General features: G+C 42.8%; 1 protein-coding gene across 1 annotated transcript; it reads left to right on the forward strand.

The window, feature by feature from the left end:
- Positions 1-347: 347 nt before the first annotated feature.
- On the forward strand, positions 348-23931 carry LOC132711729 (uncharacterized). The gene is given in 4 exon segments (XM_087885250.1): positions 348-507; positions 5908-8591; positions 8790-8842; positions 19318-23931. Coding segments are annotated over 3 exon segments (4731 nt in total). The 5' UTR covers positions 348-507; positions 5908-6388; the 3' UTR covers positions 21793-23931.
- Positions 23932-24656: the final 725 nt, after the last annotated feature.

A 24656-nucleotide genomic window follows, 5' to 3' on the forward strand; every position in this document is an offset into this window, starting at 1 on the left:
TTTTTCCAGTGCTGTTGTAACTTTCAATGGTCACTAAATGAGCTGTTGTAAGTTGAGGTCTACCTGTATTTATTGTCATGCATACTGCTGGAAAGTCCTTTGCACCTGGACCCAGTTTAACAGACGTTCTCAAAACCAGTTTAGGACCAGTTCTGAAGACTTTTTTGGGTTTACAGTTATAACAAAGGCTAACTAAAGAGAACTTGTTCCAAAATGGAATCGTGATTGCAAACACATTTTTTCTTCCCTGTTGCTTTAAATCTGGGCTGTAAAATGAATTCTGCAGAAGGAAGCAGGGTTGGTTGGGAGATCATTTCACAATCAGGTTGGTCAAACTTTCCAAGAAGCTGAACGGGTTAAAAGCAGAAAGTTCAGCAGCTAGAGTAGATCCAGAAATGTAGAGTCCTCTTACTGAATTCCTTTTCCTGTAGCTCCTTTGGATAAAACTTTGAGTTTGGTGTTGCCGTTCTTGAATTTTGCTGGGCGAATCTCAACAGTTCGGAAAGAGTAAGTTAAATTTGAAACTTTCAGAAAAAGATCAGATCAGAAAATAAGAAATCCAGGAAGGGGGAGGGGGGGGAGGTTAAAGGGAAATTTTCCTTGAGTAAATAATTTCTTTTTTTAAAAAAAAGCTGCACCTTTTAACGCTCTCCTGGTAAAGGAGAGGATACAACAGTTGGTCCTTGCAGAGCTCTCCCTTCCTATAGAAAATTGAGCCTCCATGTTCAAGCATAGCACCCAGCTCCGCAATCCAGGTGCGGGGAAAGGCATAAAAGGACGGCGCGGAGGCGTCATGGGTGGGGGGGACAAAATGACAAAAAGAGCATCGGGGCTATTGAGTTGCAAGCAGCGTCTCTTCCTTCGATGAATCGTGACTCTATTGTCAAGTTCACCAAAGCCTCGGATTAACAGAATAACAGGAGTTGGAAGGGACCTTGGAGGTCATCTGGTCATTTAGCCGGAGCAGGGGGTTGGACTAGATAACCTCCAAGGTCCCTTCCAACTCTGTTACTCTTAGTCCAACCCCCTGCTCATACAGGAGAGCCTGTATCATTTCCGATGGATGGCAATCCAGTCTCTCCTTGAAAGCTTCCAGTGATGAAGCTCCCACAACTTCTGAAGGCAAAAAGATGACCTCCAGGGTCCCTTCCAACTCTGTTACTGTTACTGAGTGGTCAGTGGGGCACTTGAGTTTACTTCTGCATTCCCCTTTTTCTGGTGACTCATAGATTCCCTACCCAGTTGATTCAATTTCATTCAAACACGGCAGTTGTTAAGTGAATGCTACAATCATTAAGCAAACCCATTGTTCACTAGGGATAGAAGCATGGGTTTCTGGCAAAAATGTAAATCGTGGTCATGTGACTGCAGGATGCTATGAAAGGCCACAACTGCAGGGCTGGTTGCCAAGCACCCAAAATGTCGTAAGGCGAGGACTATCTGTAAGTCACAGACTTGGTGTTGTCGTAGTTCTGTGTCTACCATCTGCACAGCTATGGAAGAGCAATATTCTCAATAGCAGTAATTGCAAGAGGGATCTTGGAATCCGAGTGGACAATCACTTCAATGTGAGCCAGCAGTTGTGTGGCAGCTGTCAATAGAGCCAAGGCAGTGGTGGGCTGCAGTAACAGAGGGATAGAATCAAGATCACGTGAAGCATTAGTATTGCTTTATAAAATCTTAGTAAGGCCACATTTGCAATATTGCATCCAGTTTTAGTCACCGTGATATAAAAAAGATTTTGAGACACAGGAAAAAGTGCGCAGAAAAGAGCAACAAAGATAGAGGTGAGAGGAGGCTAAAATATCCGATGAGCGGGTGCAGGAACTGGGTATGTGTAATTTAATGCAGAGAACGGCTAAGGGTGACATGATAGCAGCCCTTCAATAGTTGAGGGGCTGACGCAGAAAAGGGGGTCAATCTATTCCTCAAAGTGCCTGAAAGTAGGACAAAAAGTAAAAGGGAGAATTATACACACACATATATATATATATATATAAATCCAACCTAGAATTAGGAATAAATTGTCAGTGACAACAATTAATCAGTGAAACAAATTGCCTCTCAACCTGTGGTTGTTCCATCAGTGGAGGCTTTTAAGAGGAGACTGGAGAGCCATTTGACTGGGATGATATAGGTTCTCCTGCTTGGAGAGTTGGTCCCTTCCAACTCTTACTCTGTAATTCTGTAAGAACTTCATGAACATTTATGGCTCAGCATGTAGCTAATCTCCAGAAGCTTAAGTAGCTTCACATTTCACTCTTTTACTTGGCTCGGTTGCAAAGATAGGTTGCTGGGAGTCTAAAACAACTTGATAGCATATAATCAGTGACAACATCTTGCAAACGCCTTAGGCAGAGACGGGACAAGCGTGTTTTTTGGCCTCCGGTCAGGAGATGGGGGTCACTTCTGCGCCTACAAAGCCGTCAATACAGTAGCTGCATCTGTGGTTGATCCTTAAAGGAGTTAAAACCATCAAGTACTGTATTGCTAGAAAGGAATGAGGAAGAAGAGAAGCCCAGAGGAACTTCCTGTATCGGATCCCTCATGGGTGGAAGGTGGCTTGCAGAGCGGCTTTTGGGCTCTTCCAAAAGTTGAAGCATCAGCTGGAAGGTGAGTTGAGGGCAAGTTGGAGGAGAGGCCAGAAGCAAGTTGGGCTATTTGGTTTGGATGCTGCCAACCGATGCACATTTATGATGGTCACAACATCCCACCATCATGATCCCCATTTTTGACCTTCCCAGCTTGTTTCTCATAGGCAAAGTTAGTGAGGATGATGACGGCAAGAAATTGCAAGTGACAGTCATGTGAAATTGCCTTTAACAACCCATAGTGGTTTTCTTTACAACTCCACAGGAACAGATGTAAGTTGACAGTTAATGTGACATCATGCTTTATGATCGGACTGCTTAGTGACACAGATGCCAGTCCCAAATGTGGGGATGTCACCGGAGGAATTGTGGACAGGAGGACAGTATTTTCTTATCTGGAGCTGAGGACTTCCATCGGTATAACTGGTGTTTTAAATTTTGCAGAGGCTTTAGGCATCATTTCATCAGTTAAAGCCCCCACATCTCTAAATTTAGCTGAGAAGGTTTAATTGTAACCATTTTGGGACATTTTTCAGGCTGAAAACATGGATTTTTCACATACATACATTTGTAGGTGTAAATGTAATTCTCTCTGCAGTTGGATAATCTATCCCCAGTGCTTCTAGATATTCAGTCATGTGAAAAACAGAGTACACCCTCTTTGAGTTGTATAGTTTTATGTATCAGGACATACTAAAAATCATCTGGTCTGTACACTCTTAAAAGTAGGTAAATATAACTTCAGATGACATATTACATCACGTCATCATCAAAGGTGGGTTTGCTAACGGTTCATGCACACGCACCACTTAAAATTAGAGATCAGACATAGAAGACCCAGGCCTTCGCAGATGATATGGCCTTTATCTTGGAAGACCCTTTAAAATCAGGCATATCGTTATGTTCTGTCCCCAATCACACGCACATGCACACACACCAACAGACGTTCAAGAGTTAAAGACCAAACCAGCCGGCAAAATCCTTTTCCGTAAGATAACGGAACTTGGCAACAACCTAGTGGCTGCCTGCCAAGAGTTTATTATTTACGAAGAGGAGAGATAACTTCTCCCCACTTCTGATACATCAAAAGAAACAGCTCAATAATTACGGAGGTAATCAAGTCCAGAGATAATCCAGCTAAATCTTATAGCAAAAGTCCGGCAATGCAGAATGGCGTGGAAGCTTTCAGCTTTGTTCGTCACAAGGTTTGACTGGCCACAACACTCCTTTTTATATCCTGTGGGGTGTGGTCCAGTGACTCAGCCTAATCTCGGGCACACCTTTTCTTCTGTCGCACACGCTTACCTCTGCGACGCTGGCGTGGATCCAGCAAAGACTCATTACCCTCATCACTGTCCATCTGTGTCTGCGTGGACATGCTTGGGGCCGGCCCTATCTCTTGCCCTTCGGCGGACACCGAAGGCATTGCCAGAGAGGAGGGTCCTGGAGAGGGAGGCCTTGCCAACTCCTCTTCTTCACTCTCGGAGTCCTCTCCTGCCGATGATACAGGCTCAGGTAATGGAGCCACAACACCTTACTGGAAAAAATTGAGGAATTTGGGGCTGTAGCAGGTCTGTTAATAAAAAGAAGATGAATATTTTAACTAAGAATATCTCAGAGAAAGGCAAGCAGGTTCTAGAGGAAGCAAAGGACTTAGAGTAGTTAGTAAAGTCAAGTACCTGGGAATTTGGTTAACATGTAGATGCTCGAGCATCCAGGAGGATAATTATACTAAAATACTAACTGAGGTAAGGAAAGATCTTGATAAGTGGGGTAAAATTCAATTATCACTCTTGGGAAGGGTAGCAACAATAAAATCTTATGTTCTACCAACATTTAATTTTCTTTTTCAAACAGCTCCAGCAAATCTATCAAATAAATTTTTTACAGATCTAAACCAGGTAGTAACCAAATTTGTATGGCAAGGGAAAAAACCCCGTATTAAAAAGAAAATGATGCAGGAGACAAAAGAAAGAGAGGGTCTTGGTTTACCATGCTGGGAGAATTATTATTTAGCCGCCTTACTAGTTTGGGTTAAAGAATGGATTATTTTAAACAACAAGCGTCTTCTTAGGATAGAAGGCCACGATTTGCAACAAGGTTGGCATGCGGCACTCCGGCAGGACAATGCCCCCCAAAGTAAATGGTTCACTCGGCACTATATAAGGAATATTTTAATTCGGAGTTGGGAGAAGTTTAGTAAAAAATATTATACCAAAGTACCTTGTTAGATATCACCTCTAGAAGCTTTGACCTATCCTATACTATTTAATTATTTTCTGTATGACCAAAAACGGTCTCTTGCATTGTTGCAGAGGAATTTTTGCCCACTCTTCTTTACAACATTGTTTCAGTTCATTGAGGTTTGTGGGCATTTATTTATGCCCACCTCTCGAGAGGTCCCACCACAGCATTTCAATTCGGGTGAAGTCTGGACTTTGCTATTGCAAACCTTGATTCTTTTCTTTTTCAGCCATTCTGTTGTAGACTGGCTGTTGAGCTTGGGATCATTGGCATGGAAACAAAAAAAATGGGATTTCTTCTTTGCTCTACCAGCGTAAGACTAGCGTAAAGCTAGCGCTGATAGAGCAAAGAAGACATCTGATCTCTTGTTTCAATGACAATCCTTTCCTCCCCAGCCAGTGTAAATGACGACAAAATCTTCTTAGATCTCTTCACCAGCATAAAACTAGTGCCGGTGTAGCTAAGAAGAAATCGTAGTAGTTTATGCTAACTGGAAAGAAAAGGATTGCAACGGAAGCAAAATAGGCCTGATTTCTTCTTAGCCCCACTAGCACTAGCTGTACATTAGTGTTGTGCTGGTAGAGCAAAGAAGAAATCTCATCTCTTTTGATTCCATGGCAATCCTTTCCTCCTCAGCCAGGGTAAATCACTAATGCTGGCTGGAGTGAAAGGATTGCCATGGAAAGAAAAGAGTTTATATTTCTTCTTCTTGATTATGCCACGTGGCCCAGCTGACTTCCTGAGCTCGTCAGAAATTTAGTAAGTGAATGGTGATGGGGGAGTGGGGTTGGGGAGGAATGCATAGTATATTGCAAAGCAGGCCAACATACTGGGGTCTGGGGATTGTGAGGACTGACTGGGCAAGATGGAAGGGAAGGACTCCCGGGGTGGGAGGCGCTGCAAAAATTCAACTTTGAAACAGATTCGTATTTAGCATTTGGGGGAGTGTTGTAACTTAAACAGTCGTTGAATGGCCAGTCGTACCTAAAGGATTACCTGTACTTCTTTTTTTCACATCTTCTGCAACCGTTTCATAAAGAATAAAACTTACACTTTCTTTTTAATCTTACAGACAAAGATGATGCCAATATAAGAACACTGGACAACTGAGAATAACAAGCAACACTGAAAAGCAAAGTAAATTGAACCAGAAATAAATATTTTCTATTTCCTTCAGAAAGCTGCAGAATTCAGCTACTTCATCAGCTGGTAAGAGACAGAAAAGAGAAAATCATGAAGAGATTTGCAGCTGGAAAAAGTAGATTATATAGAATTTAAAAATACGTTACTCGAAAGGATTATAGGAGATCATTTTTCCGTTCAGAAAAAGAGGGAAATATCTGGAAGCCAGTGGGGAAGAAAATATCAATTGGATAGTCACATATGGCAGCCAGAAAAGCAGGCACCAACAAAATAAGGAATCACACATATTTTTGATCTCCTTAAGAATGTCAGTGATGGAAAAGCTCCATAGATGTGCCTATTGTGGGAAAAGTAAAGAGTTCAAATCACAAGAGGAACTACACTGAACAAAAGCCATATAAATACTCTGAATGTGGCAAAACTTTAGTCAGAATAGCTCCCTTGCAATTCATAGAAGGATCCTCATAGTAGAGATGCCCTACAACTGCTCCCAATGTAGTAAATGCTTTTGCAAGCATGGCAACTTTGTGATACATCAGAGGACTCACACCAGAGAGAAACCATATGAGTGTCCAGATTGTGGGAAAATTTTCACAGCAAATTCCCACCTGGTGAAACACCAGAGGACTCACACAGGAGGGAAACCCTTTGAATGTCCTGATTATGGGAGAAGTTTCAGACAGAATTCCCACCTCATTATCCACCAGAGGACTCACACCAGGGAGAAACCATATGAGTGTCCAGATTGTGGGAAACATTTCAGAGGAAATTCCCACCTGGTGATACACCAGAGGACTCACACAGGAGAGAAACCCTTTGAATGTCCTGAGTGTGGGAAAAGTTTCAGTCATAAATCCAACCTGGTGAACCACCAGAAGACTCACACAGGGGAGAAACCCTTTGAATGTCCTGATTGTGGGAAAGGTTTCAGTGAGAATTCCAGCCTGGTGAGCCACCAGAGGACTCACACAGGGGAGAAACCCTTTGAATGTCCTGAATGTGGGAAAGGTTTCAGTGAGAATTCCAGCCTGGTGAGCCACCAGAGGACTCACACAGGGGAGAAACCCTTTGAATGTCCTGAGTGTGGGAAAAGTTTCAGTCACAATTGCAGCCTGGTGAAACACCAGAAGACTCACACAGGAGAGAAACCCTTTGAATGTTCTGAGTGTGGGAAAAGTTTCAGTCAAAATTTCCATCTGGTAAGACACCAGAGGATTCACACAGGAGAGAAGCCCTTTGAATGTCCTGATTGTGGGAAAAGTTTCAGTCACAATTCCAGCCTGGTGAAACACCAGAAGACTCACACAGGAGAGAAACCCTTTGAATGTCCTGATTGTGGGAAAAGTTTCAGTCACAATTCCAGCCTGGTGAAACACCAGAAGACTCACACAGGAGAGAAACCCTTTGAATGTCCTGATTGTGGGAAAAGATTCAGAAACAATTCCAGCCTGGTGATACACCAGAAGACTCACACAGGAGAGAAACCCTTTGAATGTCCTGATTGTGGGAAAAGATTCAGAAACAATTCCAGCCTGGTGATACACCAGAGGACTCACACAGGAGGGAAACCCTTTGAATGTCCTGATTGTGGGAAAAGTTTCAGTTGGAATTCCAGCCTGGTGATACACCAGAGGACTCACACAGGAGAGAAAGCCTTTGAATGTCCTGATTGTGGGAAAAACTTCAGTCTCAATTCCCGTCTGCTGAAACACCAAAAGATTCACACAGGAGACAAACCACACAAGTGTCCAGAATGTGGGAAAAGTTTCAGTTACCGTTTTAACCTGATGAGCCACCAGAGGATTCACACAGGAGAGAAACCCTTTGAATGTCCTGAGTGTGGGAAAAGTTTCAGTCACAATTCCAGCCTGGTGAGCCACCAGAGGACTCACACAGGAGAGAAACCCTTTGAATGTCCTGAGTGTGGGAAATGTTTCAGTCACAATTCCCACCTGGTGAGCCACCAGAGGATTCACACAGGAGAAAAACCTTTTGAATGTCCTGATTGTGGGAGACGTTTCAGTCGGAATTCCCACCTGGTGGGCCACCAGAGGATTCACACAGGAGAAAAACCTTTTGAATGTCCTGATTGTGGGAAAAACTTCACTCTCAATTCCAGCCTGCTGATACACCAGAGGACACACACAAGAGGGAAACCATACAAGTGTACAGATTGTGGGAAAAGTTTCAGTCAGAACAGCAATCTAGTGAGCCACCAGAGGACTCACACAGGAGAAAAACCCTTTGAATGTCCTGAGTGTGGGAAAAGTTTCAGTCAGAATTCCTACCTGGTGAAACACCAGAGGACTCACACAGGAGAAAAACCCTTTGAATGTCCTGATTGTGGGAAAAGATTCAGTCAGGATTCCCACCTCATTGGCCACCAGAGGACTCACACAGGAGAAAAACGCTTTGAATGTCCTGATTGTGGGAGAAGTTTCAGTCAGAATTCCCACCTCATTATCCACCAGAGGACTCACACAGGAGAAAAGCCTTTTGAATGTCCTGATTGTGGGAAACGTTTCAGGCAGAATTCCCACCTCATTATCCACCAGAGGACTCACACAGGAGAGAAACCATATGAGTGTCCAGACCAGCAGAGTCAAACTATTTGATTGAGGGGCGCATCAGGATTGTGGTTGATCTTGTGGGTGGGCGTGGTGGGGTGATGTCACATGGCCAGCTCGACATCTTTTGTGTCATGGGGCGCCTGTGGTGGCCCAGGCAGGTCTGGGGAGATCCATTGTCTCCAGCAGAGGAAGGCGAGACAATGGTAAGTGCCAAAAACCTTGTTCTCTCCATCCCTCTCAGGCCACACAAAGGACCCCCGGGCAACAGCACAGGCTGCCCAGAGCCCTTGGAGCGTAAGCGCCCAGCCTGGCCCTCAAGCTCCCATTGCACTGGGACCCCACAGCCAAGCCCTGCTTCCCCCAGTGGGTGCCCGGCTGCGCTTACCTCCTCCTCAAGGCTGCTGCTATGCTCGCTGTCCTTGGGCATGTTGCTCATGGTGTATGCAGGAGGGCAAAGTGTGTGTGTCAGAGGGAAGGCCACTCCTTCTCCATGCGAGGAGCCCCAACTTTATAACTAAAGCATCCTCAGCAATAGGAAGGGAGATTACCAGGAGAGGTCAGGAGGAGGGGACAAGGGGATAGCGAAAGGGCAGAAGGGCAGCTGGTGGCCAAGTACTAAGGTAGGATTTTCCTCAGAAGCTGACTCCCTCTTATTATAATCAGCAGCCGTTAAATGAATGTGTAAGTTGTTAAGCGGAACATTGGCTACCTTAGGGTTGGGGGAAGGTCTTAAGAGGCCTAGCGCAAGACATTTGATAAAGTTGTGTTAGTAAATGACTATTACCTAACCTGTTGGATTGGCAATATATAAACCATCAATGTAGCTTTAAGACTGCTGTATTGCATCATACTGTGTCCTGATTGGTTAGCTCTGTAGCCAATGTCCTTAAGAGGGAGCTAAAAACATGGTTTGTTCTCTTTGCTGTTCTTGCTCTCTGATATCTCTGTATGCTACTGTTTGCAAATCCAGAAGAACTGTTTATTGTAAATGACCACGACGACTGGTAAGAAGACTTTGTTATTGGATTATCCCTGGACTGTCTTTTTGGCTATCTCCTGCTTTATATGTGTATGACCTGGACTGTTTATTGAACAGTGCCTTATTATTTCCTGAAAGTAAACACAACTCAGTGTATCTGTGTGTTGACTATGTTTATTCGTAACTACTCTCAATCGCTTTCATGTGTACACCCTTGCTATTCAAGGGTTACTCTGCGAATTCCTTAACAAGATGACCACCATTTACTTCTTGGTAAGGGAAGCATGCAGTGGGATACCTCAAGGCTCAGTCTTGGGCCCAATAATGTTCAACATCTTGATAAATGATCTAGATGAGGGATAGAAGGGGAATTATCAAATTTACTGATGACACCAGAGCTAATACTTTCAAAGGATCTTGACAGACTTGAGAATTGGGCAACAGTATGAATGGATTTCCAGAGGAAAAATTGCAGACTACAGGAACCGTGTTCACGTTTAAAATTTGGAATTAACCACAGATATATTTTTTCAACTTCCAAAATACCTGAATAGCTTATAATTAAGCAAACTTTTCAAATTGTTATTTCCTCCCAGGGTTACCTTCGCTTTTCCATTACCTGATTTGGGAGTCGGGGTGGGGAGACCGTATCACGTTGTTTTTTTTTAAAAGAATACAGAGTTAGTTTTCTTTTCTCTGCTTTAGACTTTAGAATTGCTTTGTCTGTTTTAAACGTATAATCAATTGCGAAAGTTATTTTCAAATTTCCCACAACTATGATTGATATTTTGTTAACAGTGAGAGAAAGTAGTGCCTAAATTTAGGATAACTTAGAATAGGCAACACAGAGAAGTAGTGGTAATTATATAGTTGAGTACTACCTGTATTGCACTTTACTAAAGATAAAGGTTTCCCCTGTTCAGTCATTTCTGACTCTGGGGGATGATGCTCATCTCTGTATTTTAGCCGAGGGAGCCAATGTTGTCTGAAGATGCTTCCGTGGCCTTGTGGCCAATATGACTATATGCTGTTATGCACGGAATACTACCTTCCCACCAAAGTGGTACCTATTTATCTACTCGCATTTGCAAGCTTTTGAACTCTTCAAAAGATGGACAGGAGCTGGAGCAAGTAACGGGAGCTCAACCTGTCACGTGGTGCTCGGGTTTCAAACCCAGGCTGACAACTTTCCAACTGACAAACTCAGTTGTTCTGATACACAACAATCCTTAAACCAAGGATGTGCAAATGCACAATGCCCAAACCTTGTCAGGTGTGTCAGAAGGGACTCTTGCTGTAGGAAAACACAGTCTTTTTCCACCAGTCAAAATTTCAGGTAGTCCTTGACTTACGACCACAATTGAGCCCAAAAGTTGCATTGTTAAGTGAGTTATACCCCATCTTATGACCTTCCTTGCCACAGTGAATCATTGCAGTTGATAATTAGTAATACAGTTGTTAAGTGAATGTGGCTTCCCCATTGATTTTGCTTGTCAAATGGTTGCAAAAGGGGATCACCTGACCTTGAGAAACAGCAACGGACATAAGTATGAACCAGTTGTCAAGCATCTGGATTTTGATCACTGTTCATAGGGATGCTACCAAGGTTGTAAGTGTGAAAAATGGTCATAACTCACTTTTTTCAGCATCATCGTAACTTTGAACAGTCAGTAAATGAACTTGTAAGTGGAGGACTGCCTGTATTAGTTTAGTTCCTTTCCAGATATACTGTTAAGATCTTAACACTTGGGTAGCTTTTCAATGACCAGGATTAAACCAACATTGGAAATGCAGGTAATCCTCGATTTACAACTGTAATCTAGCCTGCAATTACAATCGTAATCATGATGGTCATTAATGGGTCACCACACAATGTGCCCAATTCTACAACCTATTTGGTGGCAGTTGTTAAGCGCATGCAACAATTGTAAAACAAACAGCCTGACTAGATGGCTCAGTGGCTAAAACACTGAGCTTGTCGATTAGAAAGGTCGGCAGCTCGGTGGTTCAAATCCCTAGTATAGATCTCCTGCATGAGCAGGGGGTTGGACTAGATGACCTCCAGGGTCCCTTCCAACTCTGTTACTGTTACTGAGTGGTCAGTGGGGCACTTGAGTTTACTTCTGCATTCCCCTTTTTGTGGTGACTCATAGATTCCCTACCCAGTTGATTCAATTTCATTCAAACACGGCAGTTGTTAAGTGAATGCTACAATCATTAAGCAAACCCATTGTTCACTAGGGATAGAAGCATGGGTTTCTGGCAAAAATGTACATCATGGTCATGTGACTGCAGGATGCTATGAAAGGCCACAACTGCAGGGCTAGTTGCCAAGCACCCAAAATGTCCTGTGACCCTGGGTGGAGCCCCTCCCCCCAGTCCTCAGAAGTTCAAATCTGGGTCATAAATGACTAAATGGCTGGTCGTAAGACGAGGACTATCTGTAAGTCACAGGCTTGGTGTTGTCGCAGTTCTGTGTCTACCATCTGCACAGCTATAGAAGAGCAATATTCTCAATAGCAGTAATTGCAAGAGGGATCTTGGAATCCGAGTGGACAATCACTTCAATGTGAGCCAGCAGTTGTGTGGCAGCTGTCAATAGAGCCAAGGCAGTGGTGGGCTGCAGTAACAGAGGGATAGAATCAAGATCACGTGAAGTTTTAGTATCACTTTATAAAACCTTAGTAAGGCCACGTTTGCAATATTGCATCCAGTTTTAGTCACCGTGATATAAAAAAGATTTTGAGACACGGGGAAAAGTGCGCAGAAAAGAGCAACAAAGGTAGAGGTGAGCGGAGGCTAAAATATCCGATGAGCGGGTGCAGAAACTGGGTATGTGTAATTTAATGCAGAGAATGGCTAAGGGTGACATGATAGCAGTCTTTCAATAGGTTTTTTTTTTTGAAAATATTTTTTATTTTTGTTTTTCATCAACATATTTAAATGTACAGTTTTTTATCCATCCTTATGCATTATTCATTTATCTTATTCTTTTAACTTCCATTAGCTAGTTAATTAATCTGCTCTTTTACCATTTCGTTCCTTTGTTTTAATACAACCTTTCCTCTTTCTCTTCCCTTCTTTCTCCTCTGTCTCTTTCTACTTTCCTCATTCCTCCTCTCCTTCCCTTTTCTACTTCCTCTCCTCTTTCCCTCTCCTCTCTTCTTCCTCCCTTTCTTACCCTCTCTCCTACTCTTTTTTCCCCTTCTTTGTTCCTCTCCTTTTCCCGTTCTTCTTTTCTTCTCTTCCCACCTCCCAACTCCCCTCCTTCCCCCTCTCTACTCCTCACCCCTTTTCCACTCCCTTGTTTCCTTTTTCAATTCAATCTGAGATGGTATTCGAGCAGACCCGATTTCTATTTACATACATCTTCATTTCAAATTTCTTGTTTACTTTACAATTATACCTCTTCTAACATTCCTGTACCTAATTAATCAATCCATGTACATCTGGGTATAACATTTTTGTGCCATCATCTTCAAAATTTATCACCATTTCTTAACACATTTATTTTTGGAGCGCTGAGCATTCTTTCAATAGTTGAGGGGCTGACGCAGAAAAGGGGGTCGACCTATTCCCCAAGGTGCCTGAATGTAGGACAAAAAGTAACAGAGGGAGAATTATTTTTTTAAAAAATCCAACCTACAATTAAGAAGAAATTGTCAGTGAGAACAATTAATCGGTGGAACAAATTGCCTACATAACCTGTGGTTGTTCCATCAGTGGAGGCTTTTAAGAGGAGACTGGAGAGCCATTTGACTGGAATGATATCGGTTCTCCTGCTTGGAGAGTTGGTCCCTTCCGAACTTCATGAACATTTAGGGCTCAGCATGTAGCTCATCTTCAGAAGCTTAAGTAGCTTCACAATTCACTCTTTTACTTGGCTCGGTTGCAAAGATAGGATGCTAGGAGTCTAAAACAACTTGATAGCATATAATCAGTGACAACATCTTGCAAACACCTTAGGCAGAGACGGGACAAGCGTGTTTTTTCACCTCCTGTCGGGAGATGGCGGTCACTTCTGCGCCTACAAAGCCGTCAATACAGTAGCTGCATCTGTGGTTGATCCTTAAAGGAGTTAAAACCATCAAATACTGTATTGCTAGAAAGGATGGAGGAAGAAGAGAAGCCCAGAGGAACTTCCTGTACCGGATCACGCATGGGTGGAAGGTGGCTTGCAGAGCGGCTTTTGGGCTCTTCCAAAAGTTGAAGCATCAGCTGGAAGGTGAGTTGAGGGCAAGTTGGAGGAGAGGCCAGAAGCAAGTTGGGCTATTTGGTTTGGATGCTGGCAACCGATGCACATTTATTTATTTTTGAAAAAAGTTTTTTATTTTTATTCCTTATACATATATTGTAAATGTACATTCTCTTATCCATAATGGATCATATATATACGTATTTTTTTCTAATGAAAGCATAAAAATAAGATTTTGATCACATTTGTGGTTGCTCTTCTACCCTCTCTTTTCCCTCTTTTCACAACAAACCTTTCTTTCTCCTCCCTCCCTCCCTCCTTTCCTCTTCTACTTTCTTCCTCTTCCTCTCCTCTCCTCCCCTACTTCCCTTTCCTCTCCCCCACTCCTCCCCTCTTTTCCCCCTTTTTCACCTTCTCTCCTGCTCTTGTTCCCTTTCTTCCATTCCTCTCTCTCCCTCTCCTCCTCTTTCCTTTCTTTCTCCTTTGTTGTGCAATATTTCTCTTATTTGGTGTCCGAGCAACTCCAGTTTTCTAATAATCTATACTTTCTTTTCAATTTCTTTCCCATTTTACCCAATCTATCATTTCAGAATTGTAGATTTATATTTATAATCTTCTTTCTTCCCCCTCCCCCAACCCCCTTTTCCATTTACTCTGGTGTCATCTGAATTTCTATTTCTTTTTTATCTTATCCCTCATTTAACTTTATATTATCTATATCATTCATCTATCAACTTTTATTCATATTTCCTTTCTATCCATATGTAGAATCCTTCCCATGTCTTGAAATATACCAATTCCTCTTTATCTCTTATTCTTAGCGTCAATCTGTTCATTTCCGCTGTCAGCCCCAACGCACAGCTGCGTGTCGGGGTTGCCATTCCGATGGGTGCGGAGGTTCTGGCAGAGAGGCAGCTCCCATGGCACACTGGCTCTTCAGTGGCCACCTCCTGGCCACCAAGCAATGTGAAGATCCCTCCTTACCTGCCTCTTTGTCATCTCCTGGCCTGGCAGCAATCTTTCTGAATGGACTGGACAGCGAGTACAGCTGGGAGCTGTTGCATTCATTTGTGTGTGTGGAGTTTTCTTTATACACCGGAACCTAACATCCACACAATCTAAAATTGTTTTTATTACTTCACCTTCTGACGGAATTTTCTCTGTCTTCCTATTTTGTGCAAATACAATTCTTGCTGCTGTTATTAAATATATAATTAAGTATGCTTCTTCTTTGCTATATCTTTCTGGCAAAATACCCAATAGAAAAATCTCTGGTTTTAATTCTATAGGTTTATGTAACATTTCCTCTAACCATATCTGTAACCGGGGCACATTTATGATGGTCGCAACATCCCACCATCATGATTCCCATTTTTGACCTTCCCAGCTAGTTTCTCATAGGCAAAATAAGTGAGGATGCCGGCAGGAAATTGCAAGTGACAGTCATGTGAAATTGCCTTTAACAACCCACAGTGGTTTGCTTAACAACTGCAGAGGAACAGATGTAAGTTGGCAGTCAATCATGCTTTATGATCGGGCTGCTTAGTGACACAGATGCCAGTCCCAAATGTGAGGACTACTTGAATGGGGATCGTGGACAGTAGGACAGTATTTTCTGTCCTTAAATGGAGCTGAGGATTTCCATGGGTATAACTGGTGTTTCAAATTTTGTAGAGGCTTTAGGCATCATTTCATCTGTTAAAGCCCCCACATCTCTATATTTAGAATAGAATAGAATAACAGAGTTGGAAGGGAGCTTGGAGATCTTCTAGTGCAACCCCCTGCCCAGGCAGGAAACCCTACACGAATTCAGACAAATGGTTATCCAACATCATCTTAAAAATTTCCAGTGTTGGAGCATTCACAACTTCTGCAGGCAAGTTGTTCCATTTATTAAATGTTCTGTCTTGTCAGGAAATTTCTCTTTAGTTCTAAGTTGCTTCTCTCCTTGATTGTTTCCACCCATTGCTTCTTGTTCTACCCTCAGTCCTTTGGAGAATAGTTTGACTCCTTCTTCTTTGTGGCAACCCCTGAGATATTGGAACGCTGCTATCATGTCTCCCTTAGTCCTTCTCTTCATTAAACTAGACATACTCAGTTCCTGCAACCGTTCTTCATATGTTTTAGCCTCCAGTCCCCTGATCATCTTTGTTGCTCTTCTCTGCACTCTTTCTAGAGTCTCAACATCTTTTTTACATCGCGGCAACCAAAACTGAGTACAATATTCCAAGTGCGACCTTACGAAGGCATTATAAAGTGGTATTAACACTTCATGTGAACTTGATTCTACCCCTCCGTTTATGCAGCCCAGAACTGTGTTGGCTTTTTTGGCAGCTGCTGCACACTGCTGGTTCATATCTAAATGGTTGTCCATTAGGACTCCAAGATCCCTCTCACAGTTACTACTATTGAGCAAGGTACCACATGTATGGTACCTGTGCATTTTGTTTTTCTTGCCTAAATGTAGAACCTTAGTTCTTTCACTGTTGAATTTCATTTTGTTAGATAGCGCCCAATGTTCAAGTCTGTCAAGATCTTCTGTATCTTGAGCCTATCTTCTGGAGTGTTGGCTATTCCTGCCAGCCTGGTGTCATCTGCAAATTTGATGAGTTCTCCATCTATGCCCTCGCCCAAGTCATTGATGAAGATGTTGAAGAGTACTGGGCCTAAAACACAGTCTTGGGGTACTCCACTGCATACTTCCCTCCATGTAGATGCAGTTCCATTGAGGACTACACATTGAGTGTGATTGGTCAGCCAGTTACAAATCCATCTGGTGGTGATGCTGTCTAACACACATTTTTCTACTTTATCTAGTATTAGGTTATGGTCTACTTTATCAAATGCTTTACTGAAGTCCAAGTAAATTATATTGACATCATTCCTCTGGTCCACTAATTTTGTCACTTTGTCAAAGAATGAAATAAGATTAGTCTGACATGATCTGTTATTGATAAATCCATGTTGGCTTTTGGTTATTACTTTGTTTGCCTCTAGGTGTTTGGTAATTCGTTGCTTGATTATCTTTTCCAGAATCTTCCCTGGTATTGAGGTCAGGCTGATAGGTCTGTGGTTTCCTGGATCTGTTTTTTTTTTCTTTTTTGAAGATGGGAACTATATCAGCTCTTTTCCAATCCTCTGGCAGTTTCCCTGTGCTCCAGGATCTTTGAAAGATATAGTTCAGTGGTTCTGAGATCTCGTCTGCCAGTTCCTTCAGAACCTTGGGGTGTAATCCATCTGGTCCTGGTGATTTGAACTCGTCTAGGGTAGACAGGTGTTCATTTACCATTTTCTTTCCTATTTTAACTTGTGTTCCTAATCTGTGTTTTGTGGTGCTGTTTTTGATAGGTTGGACTGTTTTTTCCTTTTCTGTAAAGACAGATGCAAAAATGAGTTAAGTAGTTCTGCTTTCTCCCTGTTGCTTGGTTCAGAAGGTTTAATTGTAACCATTTTGGGACATTTTTCAGGCTGAAAACATGGATTTTTCACATATATACATTTGTAGGTGTAAATGTAATTCTCTCTGCAGTTGGATAATCTATCCCCAGTGCTTCCAGATATGCAGTCATGTGAAAAACAAAGTACACCCTCTTTGAGTGGTATGGTTTTATATATCAGGACATACTAAAAATCATCTGGTCTTTACACTCTTAAAAGTAGGTAAATACAACTTCAGATGAACAACAACACATGACATATTACATCACGTCACCATCAATGGTGGGTTTCACTTACCTTTGCTAATGGTTCGTGCATACACACCACTTCTGCGCATGCGCAGAGTGTATTTGATGATGTCCGGGCGGGTGGGCGGAGCCTCTCACCACCGCTACTACTGGTTCAGCTGAACTGGGCCGAACCGGTAGCAACTCACCACTGGTCACCATGTATTTTACAAAAGGAAAGCCAAAATGGAGGAGCCACGTGTGAAAACTAACACCTTATGATTCAATATCTTATAGAGCCACTTTTAGCAGCAATAACTTCAAGGAATTGTTTTCTGTATGACCAAAAACAGCCTCTTGCATTTTTGCGGAGGAATTTTGGCCCACTCTTCTTTACAACATTGTTTCAGTTCATTGAGGTTTGTGGCCATTTGTTTATGCCCAGCTCTCTAGAGGTCACACCACAGCATTTCAATTGGGATGAAGTCTGGACTTTACTACTGCAACACCTTGATTCTTTTCTTTTTCAGCCATTCTGTTGTAGATTTGCTGTTGAGCTTGGGATCATTGGCATGGAAACAAAAGAGATGGGATTTCTTCTTTGCTCTACCAGCGTAAGACTAGTGTAAAGCTAGCACTGATAGAGCAAAGAATACATCTGATCTCTTGTTTCAATGACAATCCTTTCCTCCCCAGACAGAGTAAACCACGACAATATCTTCTTAGATCTCTTCACCAGCATAAAACTAGTGCTGGTGTAGCTAAGAAGAAATCATAGTAGTTTATGCTGACTGGAAAGAAAAGGATTGCAATGGAAGCAAAATAGGCATGATTTCTTCTTAGCCCTGCTAGCACTAGCTTTACATTAGTGTTGTGCTGGTAGAGCAAAGAAGAAATCTCATCTCTTTTGCTTCCATGGCAATCCTTTCCTCCTCAGCCAGGGTAAATCACTAACGATTTATGCTGCCTGGAGTGAAAGGATTGCCATGGAAACAAAAGTGTTTATATTTCTTCTTCTTTATTATGCCACTTGGCCCAGCTGACTTCCTGAACTCGTCAGAAATTTTGTAAGTGAATGGTGATGGGGGACTGGGGTTGGGGAGGAATGCATAGTATATTGCAAAGCAGGCCAACATACTGGGGTCTGGGGCCTCTGAGGACTGACTGGGCAAGATGGAAGGGAAATAGGTGGGTGGGTATGCTGCAGCATCTCTGCAGTGAAGGAGTCAAGGACCTCGGGGTAGGAGGCGCTGCAAAAATTCAACTTTGGAGCGGATACGTATTTAGAATTTGGGGGAGTGTTGTAACTTCAAACAGTCGTTGAATGGTCTGTCGTACCTAAAGGATTACCTGTACTTCTTTTTTTCACATCTTCTGCAACCCTTTCATAAACAATAAAACTTACACTTTCTTTTGAATCTTACAGACAAAGATGATGCCAATATAAGCACACTGGACAACTGAGAATAACAAGCAACACTGAAAAGCAAAGCAAATTGAAGCAGAAAAAAAAATGTTTTCAATTTGCTTCAGAAAACCACAGAATTCGTCTACTTCATCAGCAGGAAAGAGACAGAAAAGAGAAAATCATGAAGAGATTTGCAGCTGGAAAAAGTAGATTATATAGAATTTAAGAATACGTTACTCGAAAAGGTCAAAGGAGATCATTTTTCTGTTCAGAAAAAGAGGGAAATATCTGGAAGCCAGTGGGGAAGAAAATGTCAATTGGATAGTCACATATGGAATCCAGAAATGCAGGCACGAACAAAATAAGGAATCACACATATTTTTGACCTCCTCAAGAAGGTCAGTGATGGAAAAGCTCCATAGATGTGCCTATTGTGGGAAAAGTAAAGAGTTCAAATCACAAGAGGATCCACACTGAACAAAGGCCATATAAATACTCAGAATGTGGCAAAACCTTACTTAGAATAGCTCCCTTGCGATTCATAGAAGGATCCTCTGGGTAGAGATGCCCTACAACTGCTCCCAATGTGGTAAATGCTTTTGCAAGCATGGCAACTTTGTGATACATCAGAGGATTCATACCAGGGAGAAACCATATGAGTGTCCAGACTGTGGGAAACGTTTCACAGCAAATTCCCACCTGGTAATACACCAGAGGACTCACACAGGAGAGAAACCCTTTGAATGTCCTGATTGTGGGAAAAGTTTCAGTCAGAATTCCCACCTAGTGATACACCAGAGGACTCACACAGGAGAGAAACCCTTTGAATGTCCTGATTGTGGGAAAAGTTTCCGTAAGAATTCCCACCTAGTGATACACCAGAGGACTCACACAGGAGAGAAACCCTTTGAATGTCCTGATTGTGGGAAAGGTTTCTGTATGAATTCCCACCTAGTGATACACCAGAGGACTCACACAGGAGAGAAACCCTTTGAATGTCCTGATTGTGGGAAAAGTTTCAGTCAGAATTCCCATCTAGTGATACACCAGAGGACTCACACAGGAGAGAAACCCTTTGAATGTCCTGATTGTGGGAAAAGTTTCAGTCAGAATTCCCACCTCATTATCCACCAGAGGACTCACACAGGAGAGAAACCCTTTGAATGTCCTGATTGTGGGAAAAGTTTCCACAGGAATTCCAGCCTGGTGTTACACCAGAGAACTCACACAGGCGAAAAACCCATTGAATGTCCTGATTGTGGGGAAAGTTTCATTGCAAATTCCCACCTGGTGATACAACAGAGCTCTCACAGAGAAGAGAAACCCTTTAAATGTCCTAAAAAACCTTTTCAATGTACTGAAAAACCTTTTCAATGTCCACATTGTGGAAAAAGTTTCAGTCTCAATTCCAGCCTGGAGAACCACCAGAGAACTCACATAGGAAAGAAACCGTTTGAGTGTCCAGATTGTGGGAAACATTTCCGTTACCATTTTAACCTGGTGAATCACCAGAGGATTCACACAGGGGACAAACCGTACAAGTGTCCAGAGTGTGTGAAATGTTTCAGTCAGAAATCCTCTTTGGTGGCACACCAGAGGACTCACACAGGAGAAAAACCTTTTGAATGTTCTGATTGTGGGAAAAACTTCAGTCTCAGTTCCAGTCTGGTGAAACATCAAAAGACTCACACAGGAGAGAAACCACACAAGTGTCCAGATTGTGAGAAAAGTTTCAGTTACCGTTCTAACCTGGTGAGCCACCAAAGGACTCACACAGGAGAGAAACCATATGAGTGTCCAGACTGTGGGAAAAATTTTAGTTACCGTTCTAACCTGGTGAGCCACCAGAGGACTCACACAGGAGAGAAACCATATGAGTGTCCAGATTGTAGGAAAAGTTTCCGTATGAATTCCCACCTAGTGATACACCAGAGGACTCATACAGGAGAGAAACCCTTTGAATGTCCTGATTGTGGGAAACGTTTCAGTGAGAATTTCAACCTGATGATACACAAGGCAACACATACACAAGAGAAACCGTATGAATGTCCAGAGTGTGGGAAAAGTTTCAGTTATTGTTCTCACCTTGTGAACCACCAGAGAATTCACACAGGAGAGAAACCCTTTGAATGTCCTATCTGTGGGAAAAGCTTTAGTGATAATTCCAACCTGATGAAACACCAGAGGACTCACACAGGAGAGAAACCCTATGAATGTCCAGATTGTGGGAAAAGTTTCAGTCAGAATTCCTACCTAGTGATACACCAAAGGACTCACACAGGAGAGAAACCCTTTGAATGTTCTGATTGTGGAAAAAATTTCAGTCAGAGTTCCCACCTCATTATCCACCAGAAGACTCACACAGGAGAGAAACCCTTTGAATGTCCTGTTTGTGGGAAAAGTTTCCGTAGGAATTCCAGCCTGGTGTTACACCGGAGAACTCATACAGGCGAGAAACCCTTTGAATGTCCTGATTGTGGGAAAAGTTTCATTGCAAATTCCCAACTGGTGATACACCAGAGAATTCACACAGGAGAGAAACCCTTTGAATGTCCTGAATGTGGGAAAAGTTTCAGTCGGAATTACCACCTAGTGATACACCAGAGGACTCACACAGGAGAGAAACCCTTTGAATGTCCTGATTGTGGGAAAGGTTTCAGTCTCAATTCCACCCTGATTCAACACCAGAGGACTCACACAGGAGAGAAACCCTTTGAATGTCCTGAGTGTGGGAAAAGTTTCAGTCAGAATTCCAGCCTGCTGATACACCAGAGGACTCACACAGGAGAGAAACCCTTTTAATGTCCTGATTGTGGGAAAGGTTTGAGTCTCAATTCCTACCTGGTGATATACCAGAGGACTCACATAGAAGAGAACCCGTACAAGTGTCTGGATTGTGGGAAAGATTTCAGTATTTTGTCTAATCTTTACACACAGGAGAGAAAACTTTCAAATGTCCAGCTTGTGAACAATGCTTTAGGCGTAAATCATCTCTGATTGCTCACAAGAAAATGCACATGAGGCAAATATTGAACAGTTTAGAGAAAGCTTGAAATTCATTTCTGATCTCCCATTTGGAGTATAGATGAGAAATTGTCAAGAGATCTCAGGATTAGACCTGTAGGTGGAGAGAGAAAAATGGAAAATATTAGTTTGATAAAGACTAACTACCTGTTTCTGATTATCAGCAGTATTTTCTGGATGTTTGCATTTGCAGAAGTCGTGGAATTTCTGCAAACAGGCCTTTGGGTGGTGTTTTTTGTTTTTTGTTTATGGAATTCCGACATGTGGAGTTTCAGCCTTCTATGTTGGTGAACTCCAGATTTTGAACCTCACAATTTCCCAGCCAGCATACAAGTAATCCTGGAGATACAACTGTAATGAGAACTATTATGGATTCATTTAGCAATGGCAACAGTGCTTTGGTTAACTAACCCCATCCCATGCTGTCTGTTATGCAGCTATTAAATGAATGTGCAAGTTGCTAAATAGGACACTGGCTACCTCAGTGTTCGGGAAAACTCTCGGAGGCTTAGTCCAGGCCCAGGCTTGCCTGCTTCCCCCCAGGCATCCCTAGGCCTCCTCCACCCCCACCCCCCAAGACACCTATTGCTCTGGTTCCCCCAAGGCAGGGTGAAATGCTACCGGTTTGCTCCGGTTCGGGGGAAGCCCCCTCCCCAGGCCTTTTCCCACTCCCACTGGCTCCCTGCAGGCCTTAGGCCATTCTGTCACGGGGCCTACCAATTACGATTACACCTTGCAGCAGCTGTTAAACAAGACTGCTTTGCTTAATTGCAGACTCAGGCTTTCCTTCCAAAGGCCTCCCATAACCCATCTCTTAGGTCTCCCCAGGCATCTCCCTCCCTCCCAGAGTCTCCCCAGGCCTCTTTCATAAAACAGGGTCCCTGTAGTCCTTAGGTCGAATTCCAACACTACCAGGCCTCATAGCGTCCTCCTCTTTATCTTTTGAAGACAGCTGAACCTTATATTGGGGAAGGAGGGTAGGACGCAAATCTCTCGGCTGTATGACTATTTCATGGAAGCAGCCGTTATTTTCACTGTGCCTGGGATTCATCCCTGGGCCCTGAAGTGGATTTGTGGAAGTGGCTGCCATTTTGCCACGACTGCCTCAGGGCCAAAATGGCGGCTGCTTCTGGGTCATTGTCATGCAGGAGAGGGAGAAACTGCTCTGTTTCGCTACCTTAACACTGTGCAGAAAGCCTTAAGGAATTGTGGGTGCACTGAAAATGATGGCTGCTTCCATGAGATCTTGAAAATTTACCTGTGAAATAGGTGATGGGCTTGTGGGGAGTAGGCCCGAGGCCCAATGAAAAAAAGCGGTGTAACATTTCAAATGAAAAGCTATTCTGCCTTGCAGATGAACCTGGTGGAGAAGAGCTGTAGGAATACTGAGTTGAGGAGAAAAGGGATCGTGGCTTTGATCACAAGATCTCCAGGTTTATTAGCAACTCCTGCTGGGATCTCCTCTTCTTGGAAATGCCTGCTTGTTACTGCTTGTTAAACTAAGATGATTACAGGCCTGAAGACTAAAACTTAACAGTATGAAGAATGGTTGCAGGATTTGGGTTTTGCTAGTTTAGAGAAAAGAAGGACTGGGGGGTTGGGTGGGGGGACATGATAGCAGTATTCACTGGAATTCCAGAGGCTGACACAAAGAGGAGGGGGTCAACTTATTTTCCAAAGCACCTGAGGGCAGGACAAGAAACAATGGATGGAAACTAATCAAGGAGAGAAGCAACCTGGAATTAAGGAGAAACTTCCTAACACTGAGAACAATTAATCAGTGGAACAGCTTGCCTTCAGAAGTTTTCATGGGTGGGTGCTTCTTAAAAAAGTGGAGGTTTTAAGAATAGACTGGACTGTACCTTGTCTGAAATGGTTTCCTGCCTAAGCAGGGGGTTGAACTAGAAGACTTCCAAAGGCCCTTCCAGCTCTATTCTGATTGATTGACTATCACTGAAAGTTGTATCTTATGATTTATGTTAATTGTATTTTATGATTATGATAATGATTTATTATTTGTTACTTGTTTGTACACGGAGAGCTTATGTACCAGAGATAAATTCCTTGTGTGTTCAATCATACTTGGCCAATAAAGAATTCTATCCCATCCCATCCCATCCCATCCTTCTCCCATGGTTGTGGAATCACAACTTGCAATCTTCCCTGCTGACTTCCCACAAGCAAGGTCAATAAAGAAGCCAACAGGAAAGGTCAAAAGTTACTCACACCTTCACATTCTCTCTTAAGGAGCATCCACAGCACCACTCTGCCCTCACTCCATAATGTATATCTACCTTCCTAGCCACATGATGCAGGTACCACAGCAGGCACTGGTGGACACTCCTATAGTCATTGGCAACCACTCCGGCTCAGCCATGCTTGCAGAACAGTAGCTACTTATTTACTTGCCAGCCTGTTTGCCAATTTCCCCAGGACTTTTAACTTCCTGATACTTACTTGTTGCCTTTGCTTATTAGAAGCCAGCAAGAAATTGCAATGAAGTCCTCAGTTAATGACAGTAGCGGGGAGTGCTGAAACTGCCGAAGTGTGATACAGGTAATCCTCGATTTACAACCACAATTGAACCCAACATTTGTGTTGTTGAGACTTTGTTAAGTGAGTTTTGCCCCATTTTACGACTTTTCTTGCCACAGTTGTTAAGGTTATTATTATTGATTGATTGATTGATTGATTGATTGATTGATTTTATTTCTATACCGCCCTTTTCCCGGAGGATTCAGGGCGGTGTACAGCCTGATTAAAATTAAATTACTGCACCTCTTAAATTAGTAACACGGTTGTTAAGTGAATTTGGCTTCCCCATCGACTTTGCTTGT

Source organism: Pantherophis guttatus, chromosome 2 (genome assembly GCF_059756535.1).
Source record: "Pantherophis guttatus breed Tessera chromosome 2, ASM5975653v1, whole genome shotgun sequence".
Classification (NCBI taxonomy): domain Eukaryota; kingdom Metazoa; phylum Chordata; class Lepidosauria; order Squamata; family Colubridae; genus Pantherophis; species Pantherophis guttatus.